General features: G+C 47.9%; 1 protein-coding gene across 2 annotated transcripts in view; it reads left to right on the forward strand.

Annotated features, from left to right (window-relative positions):
* The window catches only part of LOC106608435 (lecithin retinol acyltransferase b, tandem duplicate 1), an 82,635-nt gene that overhangs the window by 40,366 nt on the left and 16,780 nt on the right, over positions 1-25,489 (forward strand). For both annotated transcript variants that reach the window (XM_082977323.1, XM_045721433.2), the window contains 6 exons: positions 10,188-10,290; positions 15,127-15,226; positions 16,066-16,105; positions 18,822-18,873; positions 19,104-19,206; positions 21,694-21,777. In XM_082977323.1, the coding sequence (XP_082833449.1) occupies positions 10,188-10,290; positions 15,127-15,226; positions 16,066-16,105; positions 18,822-18,873; positions 19,104-19,206; positions 21,694-21,777 (482 nt within the window). The remainder of the gene's footprint in view (positions 1-10,187; positions 10,291-15,126; positions 15,227-16,065; positions 16,106-18,821; positions 18,874-19,103; positions 19,207-21,693; positions 21,778-25,489) is intronic.

The following is a 25,489-nucleotide window of genomic DNA, read 5'->3' on the forward strand; positions in this document are numbered from 1 at the left end:
CAGTTAGCGTTAGCATCCAATCCAATACAAACCTATGGCACTTAATTAGCACACTGCTAGCGGATAGCTTCATCTAACAGTTAGCGTTAGCATCCAATCCAATACAAACCTATGGCACTTAATTAGCACACTGCTATAGCGGATAGCGTCATCTAACAGTTAGCGTTAGCATCCAATCCAATACAAACCTATGGCACTTAATTAGCACACTGCTAGCGGATAGCTTCATCTAACAGTTAGCGTTAGCATCCAATCCAATACAAACCTATGGCACTTAATTAGCACACTGCTAGCGGATAGCTTCATCTAACAGTTAGCGTTAGCATCCAATCCAATACAAACCTATGGCACTTAATTAGCACTCTGCTAGCGGATAGCTTCATCTAACAGTTAGCGTTAGCATCCAATCCAATACAAACCTATGGCACTTAATTAGCACACTGCTAGCGGATAGCTTCATCTAACAGTTAGCGTTAGCATCCAATCCAAACCTATACAGGTATCCTGAAAGCATGATGGTGTACTTACTACATGCACATGCTAACAGAAAGGAACCAGCTGGGTAGCTAGCTAAGTATTTATAAATAAAAAATCAGATTTCTTAAAAGTTTCGTTCATTTTTGTTCTATTTATACAATAGGACATCATTGATTTTGGCCCAATAAGCCTGGCATATTCCCACGTTCAAGGAGCTTTCCGTTTTGATTGGGTTATTTTTGCCTAAAAACCTTTAGGACTACCTATAGAAACGCATCCTTGCTCAGCCTGTCAAGAGCATCCTGAAGGGTGTTAATCATCCCCAGTGGCTCAAAGTGCTGACAGGATATTCTCCGCTGATGGTCTGCTCTCCAGGCACCATCACATGAGCCTGAAGCCCCAGACTGGCCAGACTCCTGTTCATAAAAATGAATTCCAAAAATGAATTCTTAAAAATTAATTCTTAAAAATTAATTCTTAAAAATTAATTCTTAAAAATTAATTCAAAGGCACTAATAAGCAATATATTTTTTTTAAATGTGTATTTAATTCTAAGTAAGTCGCAGCCTGTATGTGCAATTTATAGACCATAATGATTTAATACAATGAAATGTTAAAATGCTGAGCTCTTTGTCCCCACCAACTTATTGTGTTGCACTCGCAAATGCTTCACATTTATTTATTTGTAGGCTAAAGCCTTGAAATAATAAAAAATAATATAGCTTAAATCATTAATTTAGTTCCTTCTTAGACTCCCTGTCTGTCCCCACACCTATTTAGAGCGTTTATATGCTGTTTAGTACAACATCTAGCCTATTTGAAATTATGAGCGTTTCTTTTTATTTTATTTAACCTTTATTTAACTAGGCAAGTCGGTTAAGAACAAATTCTTATTTACAATGACGGCCTGGCAAAAGGCCTCCTGCGGGGACGGGGGCTGGGATTCAAAATAAAAATATAGGACAAAACACACATCACAACAAGAGAGACACCACAACACTACATAAAGAGAGACCTACGACAACACAGCATGGTAGCAGCACAAAACATGGTACAAACATTATTGGGCACAGACAACAGCTCAAAGGGCAAGAAGGTAGAGACAACAATACATCACACGAAGCAGCCACAACTGTCAGTAAGAGTGTCCATGATTTGAGTCTTTGTGAATGAAGAGATGGAGATAAAACTGTCCAGTTTGAGTGTTTTGTTGCAGCTCGTTCCAGTCACAGGCTGCAGCGAACTGAAAAGAGGAGCGACACCAGGGATGTGTGTGATTTGGGGACCTTTAACAGAATGTGACTGGCAGAACGGGTGTTGTATGTGGAGGATGCGGGCTGCAGTGGGTATGAGAGGCCTCTAAGAGGGTTTGCGACGGGTATACAGAGATGACCAGTTTACAGAGGAGTATAGAGTGCAGTGATGTGTCCTATAAGGAGCATTGGTGGCAAATCAAACCACATGACCTTTGTTTTGGAGGTGTTCAGAACAAGGTTAAGGGCAGAGAAAGCTTGTTGGACACTAAGAAAGCTTTGTTGTAGTACATATAACACAAAATCCAGGGAGGAGCCAGCTGAGTATAACACTATCATCTGCATATAAATGGATGAGAGAGCTTCCGACTGCCTGAGCTATGTTGTTGATGTAAATTGAGAAGAGCGTGGGGCCTAGGATCGAGCCTTGGGGTACTCCCTTGGTGACGGGCAGTGGCTGAGACAGCAGATGTTCTGACTTTATACACTGCACTCTTTGAGAGAGGTAGTTAGCAAACCAGGCCAAAGAGCCCTCAGAGATACCAATACTCCTTGGCCGGCCCACAAGAATGGAATGGTCTACCGTATCGAAAGCTTTGGCCAAGGCAATAAAAATAGCAGCACAACGTTTGCTTAGAATCAAGGGTAATGGTGACATCATTTAGGACCTCTTTTAAGGATGCATTGACGCGTCCATTAACCTGAGCAGAAACCAGATTGCATCCCAGAGAAAATACTATAGACATCAAGAAAGCCAGTCAGTAGATTATTGATTCGTTTTTCCCAACACTTTTGGAAACTGACTGGCTTTCGAATCGTACTACACCGGCTCAGACGCTCGTCGGATGTGGCAGGGCTTGCAAACTATTACAGACTACAAAGGGAAGCACAGCCGAGAGCTGCCCAGTGACACAAGTCTACCAGACAAACTAAATAACTTCTATGCTGGCTTTGAGGCAAGTAACACTGAAACATGCATGAGAGCATCAGCTGTTCCGGACGACTGTGTGATCACGCTCTCTGCAGCCGATGTGAGTAAGACCTTTAAACAGGTCAACATTCACAAGGCCGCAGGGCCAGACGGATTACCAGGACATGTACTGCAAGCATGCACTGACCAACTGGCAAGTGTCTTCACTGACATGTTCAACCTCTCCCTGTCTGAGTCTGTAATACCAACATGTTTTAAACAGACCACCATAGTCCCTGTGCCCAAGAACACTAAGGTAACCTGTCTAAATGACTACCGACCCGTAGCACTCAGGTCTGTAGCCATAAAATGCTTTGAAAGGCTGGTCATGGCTCACATCAACACCATTATTCCAGAAACCCAAGACCCAGTCCAATGTGCATACCGCACCAACAGATCCACAGATGATGCAGTCTCTAATCCACTACACACTGCCCTTTCACACCTGGACAAAAGGAACACCTATGTGAGAATGCTGTTCATTGACTACAGCTCAGCGTTCAACACCATAGTGCCTTCAAAGCTCATCACTAAGCTAAGGACCCTGGGACTAAACACCTCCCTCTGCAACTGGATCCTGGACTTCCTGACGGGCCGCCCCCAGGTGGTGAGGGTAGGTAACAACACATCCGCCTCGCTGATCCTCAACACGGGGGCTCCTCAGGGGTGCGTGCTCAGTCCCCTCCTGTTCTACCTGTTCACTCATGACTACACGGCCAGGCACAACTCCAACACCATCATTAAGTTTGCCGATGACACAAGTAGTAGGCCTGATCACCGACAACGATGAGACAAGTTAAGTTCCTTAGTGTACACATCACCACAAACTAACATGGTCCAAGCACACCAAGACATTGGTGAAGAGGGCACGACAATGAAAAGATTTGGCATGGGTCCTCAGATCCTCTAACGGTTCTACAGCTGCACCATCGAGAGCATCTTGACGGGTTGCATCACTGCCTGTTATGGCAACTGCTCAGGCTTCGACCGCAAGGCACTACAGAGGGTAGTGCGTACGACCCAGTACATCACCGGTGCCAAGCTTCCTGCCATCCAGGACCTCTATACCAGGCGGTGTCAGAGGAAGGCCTTAAAAATGGTCAAAGACTCGAGCCACACTGGAATGTTCTCTCTGCTACAGCATGGCAAGCGGTACTGGAGAGCCAAGTTTAGGTCCAAGAGGCTTCTAAGCAGCTTCTACCCCCAAGCCATAAGACTCCTGAACAGCTAATCAAATGGCTACCCAGACTATTTGCATTGCCCCCCCCCCCTTCTAAGCTGCTGCTACCCTCTGTTATTATCTATACATAGTCACTTTAATAACTCTACCTACATGTACATATTACCTCAGTTACCTCGACACCGGTGCCCCCGCACATTGACTCTGTACCGTTAACACCCTGTATATAGCCTCCACATTGACTCTGTACCGTAATACCCTGTATATAGTCTCCACATTGACTCTGTACCGATACCCCCTGTATATATCCTCCACATTGACTCTGTACCGTAATACCCTGTATATAGCCTCCACATTGACTCTGTACCGGTACCCCCTGTATATAGCCTCCACATTGACTCTGTACCGATACCCCCTGTATATATCCTCCACATTGACTCTGTACCGTAATACCCTGTATATAGCCTCCACATTGACTCTGTACCGGTACCCCCCCTGTATATAGCCTCCACATTGACTCTGTACCGGTACCCCCTGTATATAGCCTCCACATTGACTCTGTACCGGTACCCCCCCTGTATATAGGCTCCACATTGACTCTGTACCGGTACCCCCTGTATATAGCCTCCACATTGACTCAGTACCGTAACACCCTGTATATAGCCTCCACATTGACTCTGTACCGGTACCCCCCTGTATATAGCCTCCACATTGACTCTGTACCGGTACCCCCTGTATATAGCCTCCACATTGACTCTGTACCGGTACCCCCCTGTATATAGCCTCCACATTGACTCTGTACCGGTAGCCCCTGTATATAGCCTCCACATTGACTCTGTATCGGTACCCCCCTGTATATAGCCTCCACATTGACTCTGTACCGGTACCCCCTGTATATAGCCTCCACATTGACTCTGTACCGGTACCTCCCTGTATATAGCCTCCACATTGACTCTGTACCGTAATACCCTGTATATAGCCTCCACATTGACTCTGTACCGGTACCCCCTGTATATAGCCTCCACATTGACTCTGTACCGGTACCCCCCTGTATATAGCCTCCACATTGACTCTGTACCGGTACCTCCCTGTATATAGCCTCCACATTGACTCTGTACCGTAATACCCTGTATATAGCCTCCACATTGACTCTGTACCGGTACCCCCTGTATATAGCCTCCACATTGACTCTGTACCGGTACCCCCCTGTATATAGCCTCCACATTGACTCTGTACCGGTACCCCCTGTATATAGCCTCCACATTGACTCTGTACCGGTACCCCCTGTATATAGCCTCCACATTGACTCTGTACCGGTACCCCCTGCATATAGCCTCCACATTGACTCTGTACCGGTACCCCCTGTATATAGCCTCCACATTGACTCTGTACCGGTACCCCCTGTATATAGTCTCCACATTGACTCTGTACCGGTACCCCCTGTATATAGCCTCCACATTGACTCTGTACCGGTACCCCCTGTATATAGCCTCCACATTGACTATGTACCGGTACCCCCCTGTATATAGCCTCCACATTGACTCTGTACCGGTACCCCCCTGTATATAGCCTCCACATTGACTCTGTACCGGTACCCCCCTGTATCTAGTCTCCACATTGACTCTGTACCGGTACCCCCCTGTATATAGCCTCCACATTGACTATGTACCGGTACCCCCTGTATATAGCCTCCACATTGACTCTGTACCGGTACCCCCCTGTATATAGCCTCCACATTGACTCTGTACCGGTACCCCCTGTATATAGCCTCCACATTGACTCTGTACCGGTACTCCCCTGTATATAGCCTCCACATTGACTCAGTACCGTAACACCCTGTATATAGCCTCCACATTGACTCTGTACCGGTACCCCGTCTATAGCCACGCTATTGTTATTTACTGCTGCTCTTTAATAATTTGTTATTCTTGTCTTATGTTTTTTTTTTTTTTCGGTATTTTCTTAATACTGCATTGTTGTTTTAAGGGCTTGTAAGCATTAGGTCTACAGCTGTTGTATTCGGCGCATGTGACAAATAACATTTTGATTTGATAAACAGGGCAAAATAGAAATTGTCTTATAACAGTTAGGATCAGCTTAATCTCCACCTGTTTTAAATAAAAGACGGACCGTGGCTGCTTTTCCAAGCAATGGGAACCTACCCAGACAGGATGGGTTAGGTTCCAGGTCTGAGAGAGAGAGAGAGAGAGAGAGAGAGAGAGAGAGAGAGAGAGAGAGAGAGAGAGAGAGAGAGAGAAGAGAGAGAGCGCGAGAGAGAAGAGAGAGAGAGAGAGAGAGAGAGGAGAGAGAGAGGAGAGGAGAGAGAGAGAGAGAGTGAGAGAGAGAGAGAGAGAGAGAGAGAGAGAGAGAGAGAGACGAGAGAGAGAGAGGAGAGAGAGAGAGAGTGAGGAGAAGAGAGACGAGAGAGAGAGAGGAAAGAGAGAGAGAGAGAGAGAGAGAGAGAGAGAGAGAGAGAGAGAGAGAGAGAGAGAGAGAGAGAGAGAGAGAGAGAGAGAGAGGAGAGAGAGAGAGAGAGAGAGAGAGAGAGAGAGAGAGAGAGAGAGAGAGAGAGAGAGAGGAGAGAGAGAGAGAGAGAGAGAGAGAGAGAGAGAGAGAGAGAGAGAGAGAGAGAGAGAGAGACTCTTAAAGGAGCAGTTCTCTAACTTTGGCCTTCCGGATAGCCTGAGTGCACTTATTTCTCATGTGCCGAGCCTTTGGCCAAATGAAATTCTTGAGGTGGAGTAACTCTGCCAACTTACAGTTGAACCACGGGCTAAACCTGTTCTTAATACTCATTTTGTTTATGTTGTTTGTTAACAATACCACTGAAAAAATATCAAAAAAGAAGATCCAAGTGTCTTCGACAGAGGGGGGGATCAGGCTGATTCTATACCAATTTACAGAGGCCAGTTCATGAAGGAAGGCTTGCTCGTTAAAGTGTTTTAGCGAGCCTCTATGACAAATCAGGACTGGTCGTTTCACTGAGCAGCCATCACGAATACAGGCTGTAAAACCAGTGATCACTAAGGTCATTACAGAAAACACCAGACTGATACCTCTCAGGATTATTTGTGAGGATAACATCGAGGAGAGTAGCCTTTTCTGGGGGGGTTTGGAGTCACACCTTGTGGGATTGGTGATCATCTGAGAAAGATTTAGGGAGTCCCATTGCTTTAGGACCTGCTCAGGTGGTTTAAGCATGTCCTAGTTTAGGTCACCTAGCAGGACAAATTCAGACTTGGTGTAAGGGGCCAGGAGAGAGCTTAGGGCAGGTAGGGTACAGGTAGGGGGGAGGTTGGGGGCAGGTAGGGGGGAGGTAGGGTGGAGGTAGAGGAAAGGTAGGGTACAGGTAGGGTGGAGGTAGGGGGCAGGTAGAAGAAAGGTAGGGTACAGGTAGGGTGGAGGTAGGGGGCAGGTAGAAGAAAGGTAGGGGACAGGTAGGGGACAGGTAGGGGACAGGTAGGGGACAGGTAGGGGGCAGGTAGGGTACAGGTAGGGTGGAGGTAGGGGGCAGGTAGGGTGGAGGTAGGGTGGAGGTAGGGGGCAGGTAGGGTGGAGGTAGGGGGCAGGTAGGGGGCAGGTAGGGTGGAGGTAGGGGGCAGGTAGGGGACAGGTAGGGGACAGGTAGGGGGCAGGTAGGGTACAGGTAGGGTGGAGGTAGGGGGCAGGTAGGGGACAGGTAGGGGGCAGGTAGGGTGGAGGTAGGGGACAGGTAGGGGACAGGTAGGGGGCAGGTAGGGGAAGGTAGGGGACAGGTAGGGTGCAGGTTGGGTACAGGTAGGGTGGGGGTAGGGGACAGGTAGGGGGCAGGTAGTGTACAGGTAGGGGATAGGTAGGGGGCAGGTAGGGTACAGGTAGGGGACAGGTTGGGGGAAGGTAGGGGTAGGTAGGGTGGAGGTAGGGGGCAGGTAGAAGAAAGGTAGGGTACAGGTAGGGTGGAGGTAGGGGACAGGTAGGGGGCAGGTAGGGTACAGGTAGGGTGGAGGTAGGGGGCAGGTAGGGTGGAGGTAGGGTGGAGGTAGGGGGCAGGTAGGGTGGAGGTAGGGGGCAGGTAGGGGGCAGGTAGGGTGGAGGTAGGGGGCAGGTAGGGGACAGGTAGGGGGCAGGTAGGGGGCAGGTAGGGTACAGGTAGGGTGGAGGTAGGGGGCAGGTAGGGGACAGGTAGGGGGCAGGTAGGGTGGAGGTAGGGGGCAGGTAGGGGACAGGTAGGGGACAGGTAGGGGGCAGGTAGGGGACAGGTAGGGGACAGGTAGGGGGCAGGTAGGGGAAGGTAGGGGACAGGTAGGGTGCAGGTTGGGTACAGGTAGGGTACAGGTAGGGTGGGGGTAGGGGACAGGTAGGGGGCAGGTAGTGTACAGGTAGGGGATAGGTAGGGGGCAGGTAGGGGTACAGGTAGGGGACAGGTTGGGTACAGGTTGATTACAGGTAGGGTGGAGGTAGGGGACAGGTAGTGGGCAGGTAGGGTACAGGTAGGGGTCACGTAGGGGGGCAGGTAGGGTACAGGTAGGGTACAAGTTAGGTACAGGTAGGGTGGAGGTAGGGGACAGGTAGGGGGCAGGTAGGGTACAGGTAGGGTACAGGTAGGGTGAGGTAGGGTAAAGGTAGGGTACAGGTAGGGTACAGGTAGGGTACAGGTAGGGTACAGGTAGGGTGGAGGTAGGGGACAGGTAGGGGACAGGTAGGGGGCAGGTAGGGTACAGGTAGGGGACAGGTAGGGGACAGGTAGGGTGGAGGTAGGGGACAGGTAGGGTACAGGTAGGGGGCAGGTAGGGGACAGGTAGGGGACAGGTAGGGGGCAGGTAGGGTACAGGTAGGGTGGAGGTAGGGGGCAGGTAGGGTGGAGGTAGGGTGGAGGTAGGGGGCAGGTAGGGTGGAGGTAGGGGGCAGGTAGGGGGCAGGTAGGGTGGAGGTAGGGGGCAGGTAGGGGACAGGTAGGGGACAGGTAGGGGGCAGGTAGGGTACAGGTAGGGTGGAGGTAGGGGGCAGGTAGGGGACAGGTAGGGGGCAGGTAGGGTGGAGGTAGGGGACAGGTAGGGGACAGGTAGGGGGCAGGTAGGGGAAGGTAGGGGACAGGTAGGGTGCAGGTTGGGTACAGGTAGGGTGGGGGTAGGGGACAGGTAGGGGGCAGGTAGTGTACAGGTAGGGGATAGGTAGGGGGCAGGTAGGGTACAGGTAGGGGACAGGTTGGGGGAAGGTAGGGGTAGGTAGGGTGGAGGTAGGGGGCAGGTAGGAGAAAGGTAGGGTACAGGTAGGGTGGAGGTAGGGGAGAGGTAGGGGGCAGGTAGGGTACAGGTAGGGTGGAGGTAGGGGGCAGGTAGGGGACAGGTAGGGGGCAGGTAGGGTACAGGTAGGGTGGAGGTAGGGGGCAGGTAGGGTGGAGGTAGGGTGGAGGTAGGGTGGAGGTAGGGGGCAGGTAGGGTGGAGGTAGGGGGCAGGTAGGGGGCAGGTAGGGTGGAGGTAGGGGGCAGGTAGGGGACAGGTAGGGGGCAGGTAGGGTACAGGTAGGGTGGAGGTAGGGGGCAGGTAGGGGACAGGTAGGGGGCAGGTAGGGTGGAGGTAGGGGGCAGGTAGGGGACAGGTAGGGGACAGGTAGGGGGCAGGTAGGGGACAGGTAGGGGACAGGTAGGGGGCAGGTAGGGGAAGGTAGGGGACAGGTAGGGTGCAGGTTGGGTACAGGTAGGGTGGGGGTAGGGGACAGGTAGGGGGCAGGTAGTGTACAGGTAGGGGATAGGTAGGGGGCAGGTAGGGTACAGGTAGGGGACAGGTTGGGTACAGGTTGATTACAGGTAGGGTGGAGGTAGGGGACAGGTAGTGGGCAGGTAGGGTACAGGTAGGGGTCACGTAGGGGGGCAGGTAGGGTACAGGTAGGGTACAAGTTAGGTACAGGTAGGGTGGAGGTAGGGGACAGGTAGGGGGCAGGTAGGGTACAGGTAGGGTACAGGTAGGGTAAAGGTAGGGTACAGGTAGGGTACAGGTAGGGTACAGGTAGGGTACAGGTAGGGTACAGGTAGGGTGGAGGTAGGGGACAGGTAGGGGACAGGTAGGGGGCAGGTAGGGTACAAGTAGGGGACAGGTAGGGGACAGGTAGGGGACAGGTAGGGTGGAGGTAGGGGACAGGTAGGGTACAGGTAGGGGGCAGGTAGGGGGCAGGTAGGGGGCAGGTAGGGGACAGGTAGGGGACAGGTTGGGTACAGGTAGGGGGCAGGTAGGGTAACGCCCTAATGGATGGGCCACCACTGAAAGAAGCAGTTGTTTTAGGACCTGTGTGTGTGTGTGTGTGTGTGTGTGTGTGTGTGTGTGTTATCAGGACACGTCGGATGTTCAAGCAGCTGGGTCTGGAGGACTTCACCTCAGTCAACATTCAGGTATTGGGGGCAGAAGATACCTACGGACCACACAGCAATAACACGGTACGCTACGACACTGTGTGTGTGTGTGTGTGTTGAATAGGTTTGTGTGCTACTAACGGGCCACCCCCAGGTGGTGAGAATAGGCAGCAACACATCCGCTACACTCACCCTCAAGGATGACAGCTTCCCTGTAGCTCAGTTGGTAGAGCATGGTGTTTGCAACGCCAGGGTTGTGGGTTCGATTCCCACGGGGGGCCAGTACAAAAAAAATAAAAATAAATGAATGAAATGTATGCATTCACTACTGTAAGTCGCTCTGGATAAGAGCGTCTGCTAAATGACTAAAATGTAAATGTAACACGGGCTGCTTGCTTAGTCCCCTCCTGTACTTCCTGTTCACCCACGACAGCGTGGTCTGTCCCTCAATGTGAGCAAGACAAAGGAGCTGATCGTGGACTACAGGAAAAGGAGGACTGAACAGGCTGGGTCTGTAGTGGAGCGGGTTGAGAGCTTCAAGTTCCTCGGTGTCCAAATCACTAAGGAATTATCATGGTCCACACTTACAAAATTAAAAACTAAAAACATTTGAAAAAATAAAACTATGCTGAAATGTTTATATTTGACTGAAAAAATAAAAGAAAATACAATATTTTTTTAATTTTGTTTGTCATTTAGTAGACGCTGTTATCCAGAGCGACTTACAGTAGTGAATGCATACATTTCATACATTTCATTTCATGCATTTTTTATTTTTTTTGTACTGTTTATTTTTTTTTCTTATTATCTTTGAGCAAAAAAACGAATGCGGTTTTCAAGCTATTTTTTTCTAATGGGGATTTTCGAGCTTCTGAATCTGCCGGGTAAATGCTACCAGTAGATGCCGCCGCTATCACTAGCTATCACTAGCTATCACTAGCTATCACTAGCTATCACCAGCTATCCACTAGCTATCCACCAGCTATCCACTAGCTATCCACTAGCTATCCACTAGCTATCCACCAGCTATCACCAGCTATCCACTAGCTATCCACCAGCTATCCACCAGCTATCCACCAGCTATCCACCAGCTATCCACCAGCTATCCACTAGCTATCCACTAGCTATCCACCAGCTATCCACCAGCTATCCACTAGCTATCCACCAGCTATCGCCAGCTATCACTAGCCATCACTAGCCAACAGGGAACGAATCTGAGGGTGAACACGGACCGTGACTGGGTCAAGCTAGAACAGCTTGTTAAGTTGCTGTAGCCGTTCTCATTCCACACCGACCAACTTCAAACTGTCAGTCGGTTTGCTGTCTGATGTGTTGCCGTGCTTTCTCTACCTTGGAGGCACACTTTCAGTCAACTACTGTTGCAAAACCGTTTGGCACAGGTCGTCCTGAAGTCACTGTGTGAGAGCTTCTCATGCATACTGAATCCTCTGGAAGCCAGACTTTCATCCGATCCAGAAACCCCTGCAGCAACTTGCCTGATGGACACAAGTGTGTCTCTTCCACTTCGCTCCAACAGAGATGGAGCCGCTGATGAGGGAAGCAGAGTCTCTTTTTGTACAACTCGGAGAGAACAGCCGTGGAGCAGCAGGACCCCCCCCCCCCCCCAGGAATATGTCAGCACGATGAATCCAGCAAGCATCTCGACCGTAGTCCTTCAGAAATACAGATTCCTCACATTAAAGATTGTGCCTGAGGTCACTGTCCAGCTGGAGGGTCATCCTGGCAGGGCATTAAATGCCCTGTGTGAGCTGTAGAAAATACCTGGAAGAGGGTTTCAAGGAGAGAATGTTTACAGAGTCACCTCTCCAGGTCTGACAGGTAAGGATGGCGGCTGTTTATCCAAACCTGAGGGCTGTGGCACTGGGTCTGGTTTCTGCCCCGGCGTCTGGTTTCTGCCCCGGCGTCCCAAGCGTTCGTGGAGAGAATATTCTCTGTCTGGACAACGGTCATCAGACTTGAGAAACCCGTAAGACAGCTAAAGAGTCAGTCCGGGTAGCGATTGGTTAACTACACTGCTCAAAAAAATAAAGGGAACACTTAAACAACACAATGTAACTCCAAGTCAATCACACTTCTGTGAAATCAAACTGTCCACTTAGGATGCAACACTGATTGACAATAAATTTCACATGCTGTTGTGCAAATGGAATAGACAACAGGTGGAAATTATAGGCAATTAGCAAGACACCCCCAATAAAGGAGTGGTTCTGCAGGTGGGGACCACAGACCACTTCTCAGTTCCTATGCTTCCTGGCTGATGTTTTGGTCACTTTTGAATGCTGGCGGTGCTTTCACTCTAGTGGTAGCATGAGACGGAGTCTACAACCCACACAAGTGGCTCAGGTAGTGCAGCTCATCCAGGATGGCACATCAATGCGAGCTGTGGCAAGAAGGTTTGCTGTGTCTGTCAGCGTAGTGTCCAGAGCATGGAGGCGCTACCAGGAGACAGGCCAGTACATCAGGAGACGTGGAGGAGGCCTTAGGAGGGCAACAACCCAGCAGCAGGACCGCTACCTCCGCCTTTGTGCAAGGAGGAGCAGGAGAAGCACTGCCAGAGCCCTGCAAAATGACCTCCAGCAGGCCACAAATGTGCATGTGTCTGCTCAAACGGTCAGAAACAGACTCCATGAGGGTGGTATGAATCAAATCAAATTTATTTATATAGCCCTTCGTACATCAGCTGATATCTCAAAGTGCTGTACAGAAACCCAGCCTAAAACCCCAAACAGCAAGCAAAGCATGTGAAAGAAGCACGGTGGCTAGGAAAAACTCCCTAGGAAAAACTCCCTAGAAAGGCCAGAAACCTAGAGAGGAACCAGGCTATGAGGGGTGGCCAGTCCTCTTCTGGCTGTGCAGGGTGGATATTATAACAGAACATGGTCAAGATGTTAAAATGTTCATAAATGACCAGCATGGTCAAATAATTAATAATCATAGTAGTTGTCGAGGGTGCAACAAGCACGTTCGGTGAACAGGTCAGGGTTCCATAGCCGCAGGCAGAACAGTTGAAACTGGAGCAGCAGCACGGCCAGGTGGACTGGGGACAGCAAGGAGTCATCATACCAGGTAGTCCTGAGGCATGGTCCTAGGGCTCAGGTCCTCCGAGAGAAAGACAGAAAGAGAGAAAGAGAGAATTAGAGAGAGCATATTTAAATTCACACAGGACACCGGATAAGACAAGAGAAATACTCCAGATGTAACAGACTGACCCTAGCCCCCCGACACATAAACTACTGCAGCATAAATACTGGAGGCTGAGACAGGAGGGATCAGAAGACACTGTGGCCCCATCCGATGACACCCCCGGACAGGGCCAAACAGGCAGGATATGAGGGCCCTCAGGTATGAGGGCCCGACGTCCACAGGTGGGGGTTGTGCTTACAGCCCAACACCGTGCAGGACGTTTGGCATTTGCCAGAGAACACCAAGATTGGCAAATTCGCCACTGGCGCCCTGTGCTCTTCACAGATGAAAGCAGGTTCACACTGAGCACGTGACAGACGTGACAGAGTCTGGAGACGCCGAGGAGAACGTTCTGCTGCCTGCAACATTCTCCAGCATGACCGGTTTGGCGGTGGGTCAGTCATGGTGTGGGGTGGCATTTCTTTGGGGGGGTCGCACAGCCCTCCATGTGCTCGCCAGAGGTAGCCTGACTGCCATTAGGTACCGAGATGAGATCCTCAGACCCCTTGTGAGACCTTATGGTGGTGCGTTGGCCCTGGGTTCCTCCTAATGCAAGACAATGCTAGACCTCATGTGGCTGGAGTGTGTCAGCAGTTCCTGCAAGAGGAAGGCATTGATGCTATGGACTGGCCCGCCCGTTCCCCAGACCTGAATCCAATTGAGCACATCTGGGACATCATGTCTCGCTCCATCCACCAACGCCACGTTGCACCACAGACTGTCCAGGAGTTGGCGGATGCTTTAGTCCAGGTCTGGGAGGAGATCCCTCAGGAGACCACCCGCCACCTCATCAGGAGCATGTCCAGGCGTTGTAGGGAGGTCATACAGGCACGTGGAGGCCACACACACTACTGAGCCTCATTTTGACTTGTTTTAAGGACATTACATCAAAGTTGGATCAGCCTGTAGTGTGGTTTTCCACTTTAATTTTGATTGTGACTCCAAATCCAGACCTCCATGGGTTGATAAATTGGATTTCCATTGATTATTTTTGTGTGATTTTGTTGTCAGCACATTCAACTATGTAAAGAAAAAAGTATTTAATAAGATTATTTCTTTCATTCAGATCTAGGATGTGTTGTTTAAGTGTTCCCTTTATTTTTTTTAGCAGTATATTTAACAATCTGCATTCACCCTTTTTCCATTAACTCTTTTGACTCGGCACAGCCAGAAGAGGACTGGCCACCCCTCATAGCCTGGTTCCTCTCTAGGTTTCTTCCTAGGTTCTGGCCTTTCTAGGGAGTTTTTCCTAGCCACCGTGCTTCTACATCTGCATTGCTTGCTGTTTGGGGGTTTTAGGCTGGGTTTCTGTACAGCACTTTGAGATATCAGCTGATGTAAGAAGGGCATTATAAATACATTTTTGGGGATTTGATCACATACCCTGCTGCTACTATTCATTATCTATCCTGTTGCCTAGTCATTTTTTCTTTACTTATATGGACATATCTATCTCAATTACCTCGTACCCCTGCACATCGACTTGGTACTGCTACCCCATGTAATAGGGTGTCATTTGGGACCCACCCCAACAGGGTGTATGACTGTCTGGGTCAGAGGTCAACCTGTTTCATGCCTGTTTACCCACCAAGGGCTCTGCTGGCAATGGATTCATACAGCATTTCTAAACTCTCTCTCTCTCTCTCTCTCTCTCTCTCTCTCTCTCTCTCTCTCTCCCTCTCCCTCTCCCTCTCCCTCTCCCTCTCCTCTCTCCAGACCCCTAGAGAGGTGGTAGTGTGGATGGCTGTGCGTCATAAACAGAAGAAAGCTCTGGAGTTCTTCGCCCGGGAGATAGCACCTGCAGGAACGGGCATGGGTAGGAACACACACTGTACACACACACACACACACACACACACACACACACACACACACACACACACACACACACACACACACACACACACACTGTAAACACTGTACACACACACACACTGTACACACACACACACTGTAAACACTGTACACACACACTGTAAACACTGTATACACACACACACACTGTACACACTCACACACACTGTACACATACAGTATACACACACACACACACACACACACACACACACACACACACACACACACTGTACACACACACTGTAAACACTGTATACACACACTGTACACACTGTACACACTCACACACTCACACACTCCCTCTCTCTCTCTCTCTCTCTCTCTCTCTCTCTCTCTGTTCCTTAGTTGAACTCTGTATGAGTCAGTGAATGCGGGAACAAGTGTTATGTTGAGGCAGAGTTACAGTAATAGCATATTGCCATATGGCTAACTGGATGCATCCCAAATAGCTCCCTATTCCCTATATAGTGCACCACTATTAACCAGAGTCCTGTGGGGCTTTGCTACTGGGCCCCTGGTCAAAAGTAGTGCACTTGGGACTGATCCACTGTCTGTACATGGACTGAGGTGGTTTCCTCATAGTCACAACCACCAGCTAAACCGTGTGTGTGTGTGTGTGTGTGTGTGTGTGTGTGTGTGTGTGTGTGTGTGTGTACCTGGTTTCCTCATAATCACAACCACCAGCTAAACCGTGTGTGTGTGTGTGTGTGTACCTGGTTTCCTCATAATCACAACCACCAGCTAAACCGTGTGTGTGTGTGTGTGTGTGTGTGTGTGTGCTCCCTCTCTCTCTCCTAGCTCCTGGACTCATGGGCATAGTTGGAGGACGACCAAGAGTGTAAGTATTCAACAGGTATTCTCCTACACGCTGACACACAGGGTTGTTATGGTGACCGTATTACCGCCAAACCGCCGGCCCGTCACGTGCCGTTTAGTCACGGTAACTCGGCTTCTCCAAGCTCTGATGCTGCTGATGGTCGTTAGTAGCCTACCTAACTGCCTGGTACTCAGCACTTGTGAATGATGCCCAGCATAAGGCAAGAAACAGTATTTTTCTTTTTGTAACTTTTTCTAATCGCAGTCGCACACCTCATGTATCCTAGCCCATAGTCCTATATGTTTTAATAAGGTTAGTAGCCCGTAAGGTTAGTATCACAACTAAAGTGGCCAAATAAGTTCTTAAAATTAAGCACATTAATCGGCTTTACAAAGGGGGGTGTAGAGCCCAGCTGGTATACACAAGCAGTGTGTGAGTTTCCAGTTTGGGGAAGAGATCATTTTCACCATTTAAAAATGCGCCTTTATAATTAAAAACATTAGATGCATAATCGCATTTGCGGTCACTTTTGATAATGGTGTTTTCCTGCTAATGGAGCATTCGCTCTTATAGCCTACGCTCTTATAGCCTACTGCCATGTGCGCATTGCTATGATGATAATGTGAAGAAATAGCCTAATAGCCTTTTTATGCTCGTGGTTAATTCTATTTATTATTAATTTGGGATCTATCGCATCCCACAATTGTCCCAGACTATGTTTGGAATATTTATTTCTCACACACGATAGAATAGGTCAACTTTTACATTTACATTTTAGTCATTTAGCAGATGCTCTTATCCAGAGCGACTTACAGTAGTGAATGCATACATTTCATACATTTTTTTTCTTCCCTGTACTGGTCCCCCGTGGGAATTGAACCCACAACCCTGGCGTTGCAAACACCATGCTCTACCAACTGAGCCACACGGGACCAACTTTTGTACTATGGGGGATAGTAGATGGACAGAGGCTAATGCTTTTGCTGTTCGTTAGGTCTACTCATCTTGTTGGCTAACGGAAAGTAAAATGTGGACAGTTTTTCCAGTACCTTCAATTATGCACCTTGGATAAGGGATGCGCGCGGTTGCATGTTCCCCGATGTGTCTGTCTTCACTTGTAGCCTGTGAGAAAGACCCGATCATGTGATGGAGAGCCATGTGAGTGAGAGGTGATTCGGAGTAGCTAACTGTCATGGATTTTTTTAGGGTGCATTACGGCCACAACAAATGGGATGCCGCCCGGAAATTCGAGGCGTTATCAAGTGCTTGTAAAATTGTGAATGAGAGACTGATGAAGTGTGTACAGCCTGTGCAACACAAAAAAAAACAATGCAGAGGTCATGCCTTTTCAAGCGACTTTTTTCAAATCATCATTAGAGTTTCATCATTCAGCCTTACAATGTGTTAAACAAATATATCAGCCCAACGTTTGTAGAACAACTAAAGTTACATTAGTGACTCTACATTAACCATATAGGAGGACCTATTTCTTTGGTTAACCGCTCAACACAGATGTGCGCCCTCCCTCAAATCGTTAGGAGAAAATATAATTTATATTATATTCTGCTATGTTTAATTGTATTCTTCGTACTATAAAATAATATAAAATAATGCCCTGGAATTCTAAGCAAATCTTGTCTGCTAAATGAACTAGTGTAGCCCCACAGCCATTTGGCACAGCCCTATCAGGACCTGCTAAATGAACTAGTGTAGCCCCACAGCCATTTGGCACAGCCCTATCAGGACCTGCTAAATGAACTAGTGTAGCCCCACAGCCATTTGGCACAGCCCTATCAGGACCTGCTAAATGAACTAGTGTCGCCCACAGCCATATGGCACAGCCCTATCAGGACCTGCTAAATGAACTAGTGTCGCCCACAGCCATTTGGCACAGCCCTATCAGGACCTGCTAAATGAACTAGTGTAGCCCCACAGCCATTTGGCACAGCCCTATCAGGACCTGCTAAATGAACTAGTGTAGCCCCACAGCCATTTGGCACAGCCCTATCAGGACCTGCTAAATGAACTAGTGTAGCCCCACAGCCATTTGGCTCAGCCCTATCAGGACCTGCTAAATGAACTAGTGTCGCCCACAGCCATATGGCACAGCCCTATCAGGACCTGCTAAATGAACTAGTGTCGCCCACAGCCATTTGGCACAGCCCTATCAGGACCTGCTAAATGAACTAGTGTAGCCCCACAGCCATTTGGCACAGCCCTATCAGGACCTGCTAAATGAACTAGTGTCGCCCACAGCCATATGGCACAGCCCTATCAGGACCTGCTAAATGAACTAGTGTCGCCCCACAGCCATATGGCACAGCCCTATCAGGACCTAACATAAGGACAACTCAGAGTATACTATTCTGTTCTTCTGAAATAGACTACATTTGCTTCATATCATGTTTCTTTAGACCTGTCTAAGATAAATCATGGATTTATTGTGATGCTGTAGGCTATATTACATGGATTTATTAGCCTTTTTTAAAATGTAGATTTTTCCCAAAGGTCTGCATCAGTGGCTTGTAGGCTTTGCGTGGAAGCCAGGAAATGCTAAATGTGTTTATGTTCATTAACGGTCAATTACCGTGAGACCGACCTGTAATCAACGAACGGCTATCCAAATATCCCCGACTGCTACAGCCCTTCTCTCACACACAAAATAATCCTATGTGGGTTTTTTTGGGGGGGGGTGTAGTGGGTTTTTTCATGATTGTTTTAATGATGTCTTTTGCAGCTCTCCTGTTCTGAAACCTTTCTTCTTCATGCATTCCAAGTCTCAGCTGAAGGTAAAAATAATCACAATATTATTCCTCATAGATACTGATCAGATGAATTGATCGATTTTGCTGGTAATATTAATTGGGTGGTTTGTTTTATTGATCGAAAACACATCATGTATTTATGGTAAGTGTAGATTGAACGGTTTTATTTAGTGGCCGATAAGACTGGTTCAACTGGTTTTTATATTCCGTTGGTTGATGTATTAATTCATTGTTTATCGATGACGTCACTGCAGGTGGACGTGCACATTGGTGGAGAGCACGCCGAGACGCACACTGAGGCGGAGTCAGACTCTGAGGCTCCGCCCCCAGCGGAGGAGAAAGATGTACCTGTCGCAGGTACGCCATCACCTGGTCTCCACTCAACCCCCCCTAGTCCTCTACTCAACCCCCCCTAGTCCTCTACTCAACCCCCCCTAGTCCTCTACTCAACCCCCCCTAGTCCTCTACTCAACACCCCCTAGTCCTCTACTCAACACCCCCTAGTCCTCTACTCAACCCCCCCTAGTCCTCTCCACACTACTCAATCCCCCCTAGTCCTCTACTCAACCCCCCCTAGTCCTCTACTCAACCCCCCTAGTCCTCTACTCAACCCCCCCTAGTCCTCTACTCAATCCCCCCTAGTCCTCTACTCAACCCCCCCTAGTCCTCTACTCAACCCCCCTAGTCCTCTACTCAATCCCCCCTAGTCCTCTCCACACTACTCAACCCCCCCTAGTCCTCTACTCAACCCCCCCTAGTCCTCTACTCAACCCCCCCTAGTCCTCTCCACACTACTCAACCCCCCCCCTAGTCCTCTACTCAACCCCCCTAGTCCTCTACTCAACCCCCCTAGTCCTCTACTCAATCCCCCCTAGTCCTCTCCACACTACTCAACCCCCCCTAGTCCTCTACTCAACCCCCCCTAGTCCTCTACTCAACCCCCCCTAGTCCTCTCCACACTACTCAACCCCCCCCTAGTCCTCTACTCAACCCCCCTAGTCCTCTACTCAACCCCCTAGTCCTCTACTCAACCCCCCCTAGTCCTCTACTCAACCCCCCCTAGTCCTCTACTCAACCCCCCCTAGTCCTCTACTTAACCCCCCCTAGTCCTCTACTCAACCCCCTAGTCCTCTACTCAACCAACCCTAGTCCTCTACTCAACCCCCCCTAGTCCTCTACTCAACCCCCCCTAGTCCTCTCCACACTACTCAACCCCCCCTAGTCCTCTACTCAAACCCCCCCTAGTCCTCTCCACACTACTCAACCCCCCTAGTCCTCTACTCAACCCCCCCTAGTCCTCTACTCAAACCCCCCCTAGTACTCTACTCAACCCCCCCTAGTCCTCTCCACACTACTCAACCCCCCCTAGTCCTCTACTCAACCCCCCCTAGTCCTCTACTCAACCCCCCCTAGTCCTCTACTCAACCCCCCTAGTCCTCTACTCAACCCCCCCTAGTCCTCTACTCAACCCCCCCTAGTCCTCTACTCAACCCCCCCTAGTCCTCTCCACACTACTCAACCCCCCCTAGTCCTCTACTCAACCCCCCCTAGTCCTCTACTCAACCCCCCCTAGTCCTCTACTCAACCCCCCCTAGTCCTCTACTCAACCCCCCCCTAGTCCTCTACTCAACCCCCCCTAGTCCTCTACTCAACCCCCCCTAGTCCTCTACTCAACCCCCCCCTAGTCCTCTACTCAACCCCCCCTAGTCCTCTACTCAACCCCCCCTAGTCCTCTACTCAATCCCCCCTAGTCCTCTACTCAACCCCCCCCTAGTCCTCTACTCAACCCCCCTAGTCCTCTACTCAACCCCCCCTAGTCCTCTCCACACTACTCAACCCCCCCTTATTAGGATTGTTTTCTTGGGCATTCCTGATTCCATGAATGAGGAGGCAGAACTAATAGATGACCTATCCCTCTGTAGATAGGAACACTCTGGTTCCTCCATGAATGAGGAGGCAGAACTAATAAATGACCTATCCCTCTGTAGATAGGAACACTCTGGTTCCTCCATGAATGGAGAGGCAGAACTAATAGATGACCTATCCTTCTGTAGATAGGAACACTCTGGTTCCTCCATGAATGAGGAGGCAGAACTAATAGATTACCTATCCCTCTGTAGATAGGAACACTCTGGTTCCTCCATGAATGGAGAGGCAGAACTAATAGATTACCTATCCCTCTGTAGATAGGAACACTCTGGTTCCTCCATGAATGGAGAGGCAGAACTAATAGATTACCTATCCCTCTGTAGAATAGGAACACTCTGGTTCCTCCATGAATGGAGAGGCAGAACTAATAGATTACCTATCCCTCTGTAGAATAGGAACACTCTGGTTCCTCCATGAATGAGGAGGCAGAACTAATAGATGACCTATCCCTCTGTAGATAGGAACACTCTGGTTCCTCCATGAATGAGGAGGCAGAACTAATAGATTACCTATCCCTCTGTAGAATAGGAACACTCTGGTTCCTCCATGAATGGAGAGGCAGAACTAATAGATTACCTATCCCTCTGTAGAATAGGAACACTCTGGTTCCTCCATGAATGAGGAGGCAGAACTAATAGATTACCTATCCCTCTGTAGAATAGGAACACTCTGGTTCCTCCATGAATGGAGAGGCAGAACTAATAGATTACCTATCCCTCTGTAGAATAGGAACACTGTGGTTCCTCCATGAATGGAGAGGCAGAACTAATAGATTACCTATCCCTCGGTAGAATAGGAACACTGGTTCCTCCATGAATGAGGAGGATTCCAGGTTTGATTCCAGGTTTGACCCTTCTCTCATTCCTGATTGTCTTTCCTTCTCTCACTGTTCTCTCTCTCTCTCTCTCTCTCCAGATCTGCCCAGTGGTCCCTACTCCTACAGGCTGGAGGAGTTGGCCTACACCAGGAGTGGAGACAAGGGAGACTCGAGCAACATCGGTAAGACTCACTGTACCCCCCCCCCCCCCCCCCCCTCAGGTGTGATATTAATAGACTCTCTCTCCTCAGGTGTGATATTAATAGACTCTCTCCTCAGGTGTGATATTAATAGACTCTCTCTCCTCAGGTGTGATATTAATAGACTCTCTCTCTCCTCAGGTGTGATATTAATAGACTCTCTCTCCTCAGGTGTGATATTAATAGACTCTCTCTCCTCAGGTGTGATATTAATAGACTCTCTCTCTCCTCAGGTGTGATATTAATAGACTCTCTCTCTCCTCAGGTGTGATATTAATAGACTCTCTCCTCAGGTGTGATATTAATAGACTCTCTCTCCTCAGGTGTGATATTAATAGAATCTCTCTCCTCAGGTGTGATATTAATAGACTCTCTCCTCAGGTGTGATATTAATAGACTCTCTCTCTCCTCAGGTGTGATATTAATAGACTCTCTCTCCTCAGGTGTGATATTAATAGACTCTCTCCTCAGGTGTGATATTAATAGACTCTCTCTCCTCAGGTGTGATATTAATAGACTCTCTCTCTCCTCAGGTGTGATATTAATAGACTCTCTCTCCTCAGGTGTGATATTAATAGACTCTCTCTCCTCAGGTGTGATATTAATAGACTCTCTCTCTCCTCAGGTGTGATATTAATAGACTCTCTCTCCTCAGGTGTGATATTAATAGACTCTCTCCTCAGGTGTGATATTAATAGACTCTCTCTCCTCAGGTGTGATATTAATAGACTCTCTCTCCTCAGGTGTGATATTAATAGACTCTCTCTCCTCAGGTGTGATATTAATAGACTCTCTCCTCAGGTGTGATATTAATAGACTCTCTCTCCTCAGGTGTGATATTAATAGACTCTCTCTCCTCAGGTGTGATATTAATAGACTCTCTCTCCTCAGGTGTGATATTAATAGACTCTCTCTCCTCAGGTGTGATATTAATAGACTCTCTCCTCAGGTGTGATATTAATAGACTCTCTCCTCAGGTGTGATATTAATAGACTCTCTCTCCTCAGGTGTGATATTAATAGACTCTCTCTCCTCAGGTGTGATATTAATAGACTCTCTCCTCAGGTGTGATATTAATAGACTCTCTCCTCAGGTGTGATATTAATAGACTCTCTCTCCTCAGGTGTGATATTAATAGACTCTCTCCTCAGGTGTGATATTAATAGACTCTCTCTCCTCAGGTGTGATATTAATAGACTCTGTCTCCTCAGGTGTGATATTAATAGACTCTCTCTCCTCAGGTGTGATATTAATAGACCTCTCTCTCCTCAGGTGTGATATTAATAGACTCTCTCCTCAGGTGTGATATTAATAGACTCTCTCTCCTCAGGTGTGATATTAATAGACTCTCTCCTCAGGTGTGATATTAATAGACTCTCTCTCCTCAGGTGTGATATTAATAGACTCTCTCTCCTCAGGTGTGATATTAATAGACTCTCTCCTCAGGTGTGATATTAATAGACTCTCTCTCTCCTCAGGTGTGATATTAATAGACTCTCTCTCCTCAGGTGTGATATTAATAGACTCTCTCTCCTCAGGTGTGATATTAATAGACTCTCTCTCCTCAGGTGTGATATTAATAGACTCTCTCCTCAGGTGTGATATTAATAGACTCTCTCTCCTCAGGTGTGATATTAATAGACTCTCTCTCCTCAGGTGTGATATTAATAGACTCTCTCTCCTCAGGTGTGATATTAATAGACTCTCTCTCCTCAGGTGTGATATTAATAGACTCTCTCTCCTCAGGTGTGATATTAATAGACTCTCTCTCCTCAGGTGTGATATTAATAGACTCTCTCCTCAGGTGTGATATTAATAGACTCTCTCCTCAGGTGTGATATTAATAGACTCTCTCTCCCTCAGGTGTGATATTAATAGACTCTCTCTCCTCAGGTGTGATATTAATAGACTCTCTCTCCTCAGGTGTGATATTAATAGACTCTCTCTCCTCAGGTGTGATATTAATAGACTCTCTCTCCTCAGGTGTGATATTAATAGACTCTCTCCTCAGGTGTGATATTAATAGACTCTCTCTCCTCAGGTGTGATATTAATAGACTCTCTCCTCAGGTGTGATATTAATAGACTCTCTCTCCTCAGGTGTGATATTAATAGACTCTCTCCTCAGGTGTGATATTAATAGACTCTCTCCTCAGGTGTGATATTAATAGACTCTCTCTCCTCAGGTGTGATATTAATAGACTCTCTCTCCTCAGGTGTGATATTAATAGACTCTCTCCTCAGGTGTGATATTAATAGACTCTCTCCTCAGGTGTGATATTAATAGACTCTCTCTCCTCAGGTGTGATATTAATAGACTCTCTCTCCTCAGGTGTGATATTAATAGACTCTCTCTCCTCAGGTGTGATATTAATAGACTCTCTCCTCAGGTGTGATATTAATAGACTCTCTCCTCAGGTGTGATATTAATAGACTCTCTCCTCAGGTGTGATATTAATAGACTCTCTCCTCAGGTGTGATATTAATAGACTCTCTCTCCTCAGGTGTGATATTAATAGACTCTCTCTCCTCAGGTGTGATATTAATAGACTCTCTCCTCAGGTGTGATATTAATAGACTCTCTCTCCTCAGGTGTGATATTAATAGACTCTCTCCTCAGGTGTGATATTAATAGACTCTCTCTCCTCAGGTGTGATATTAATAGACTCTCTCTCCTCAGGTGTGATATTAATAGACTCTCTCTCCTCAGGTGTGATATTAATAGACTCTCTCTCCTCAGGTGTGATATTAATAGACTCTCTCTCCTCAGGTGTGATATTAATAGACTCTCTCCTCAGGTGTGATATTAATAGACTCTCTCTCCTCAGGTGTGATATTAATAGACTCTCTCTCCTCAGGTGTGATATTAATAGACTCTCTCTCCTCAGGTGTGATATTAATAGACTCTCTCTCCTCAGGTGTGATATTAATAGACTCTCTCTCCTCAGGTGTGATATTAATAGACTCTCTCTCCTCAGGTGTGATATTAATAGACTCTCTCTCCTCAGGTGTGATATTAATAGACTCTCTCTCCTCAGGTGTGATATTAATAGACTCTCTCTCCTCAGGTGTGATATTAATAGACTCTCTCTCCTCAGGTGTGATATTAATAGACTCTCTCTCCTCAGGTGTGATATTAATAGACTCTCTCCTCAGGTGTGATATTAATAGACTCTCTCTCCTCAGGTGTGATATTAATAGACTCTCTCTCCTCAGGTGTGATATTAATAGACTCTCTCTCCTCAGGTGTGATATTAATAGACTCTCTCCTCAGGTGTGATATTAATAGACTCTCTCTCCTCAGGTGTGATATTAATAGACTCTCTCTCCTCAGGTGTGATATTAATAGACTCTCTCTCCTCAGGTGTGATATTAATAGACTCTCTCCTCAGGTGTGATATTAATAGACTCTCTCTCCTCAGGTGTGATATTAATAGACTCTCTCTCCTCAGGTGTGATATTAATAGACTCTCTCTCCTCAGGTGTGATATTAATAGACTCTCTCTCCTCAGGTGTGATATTAATAGACTCTCTCTCCTCAGGTGTGATATTAATAGACTCTCTCTCCTCAGGTGTGATATTAATAGACTCTCTCCTCAGGTGTGATATTAATAGACTCTCTCTCCTCAGGTGTGATATTAATAGACTCTCTCTCCTCAGGTGTGATATTAATAGACTCTCTCTCCTCAGGTGTG

The sequence above is a fragment of the Salmo salar genome, chromosome 07 (assembly GCF_965601325.2).
Source record: "Salmo salar chromosome 07, fSalSal1, whole genome shotgun sequence".
NCBI lineage: Eukaryota > Metazoa > Chordata > Actinopteri > Salmoniformes > Salmonidae > Salmo > Salmo salar.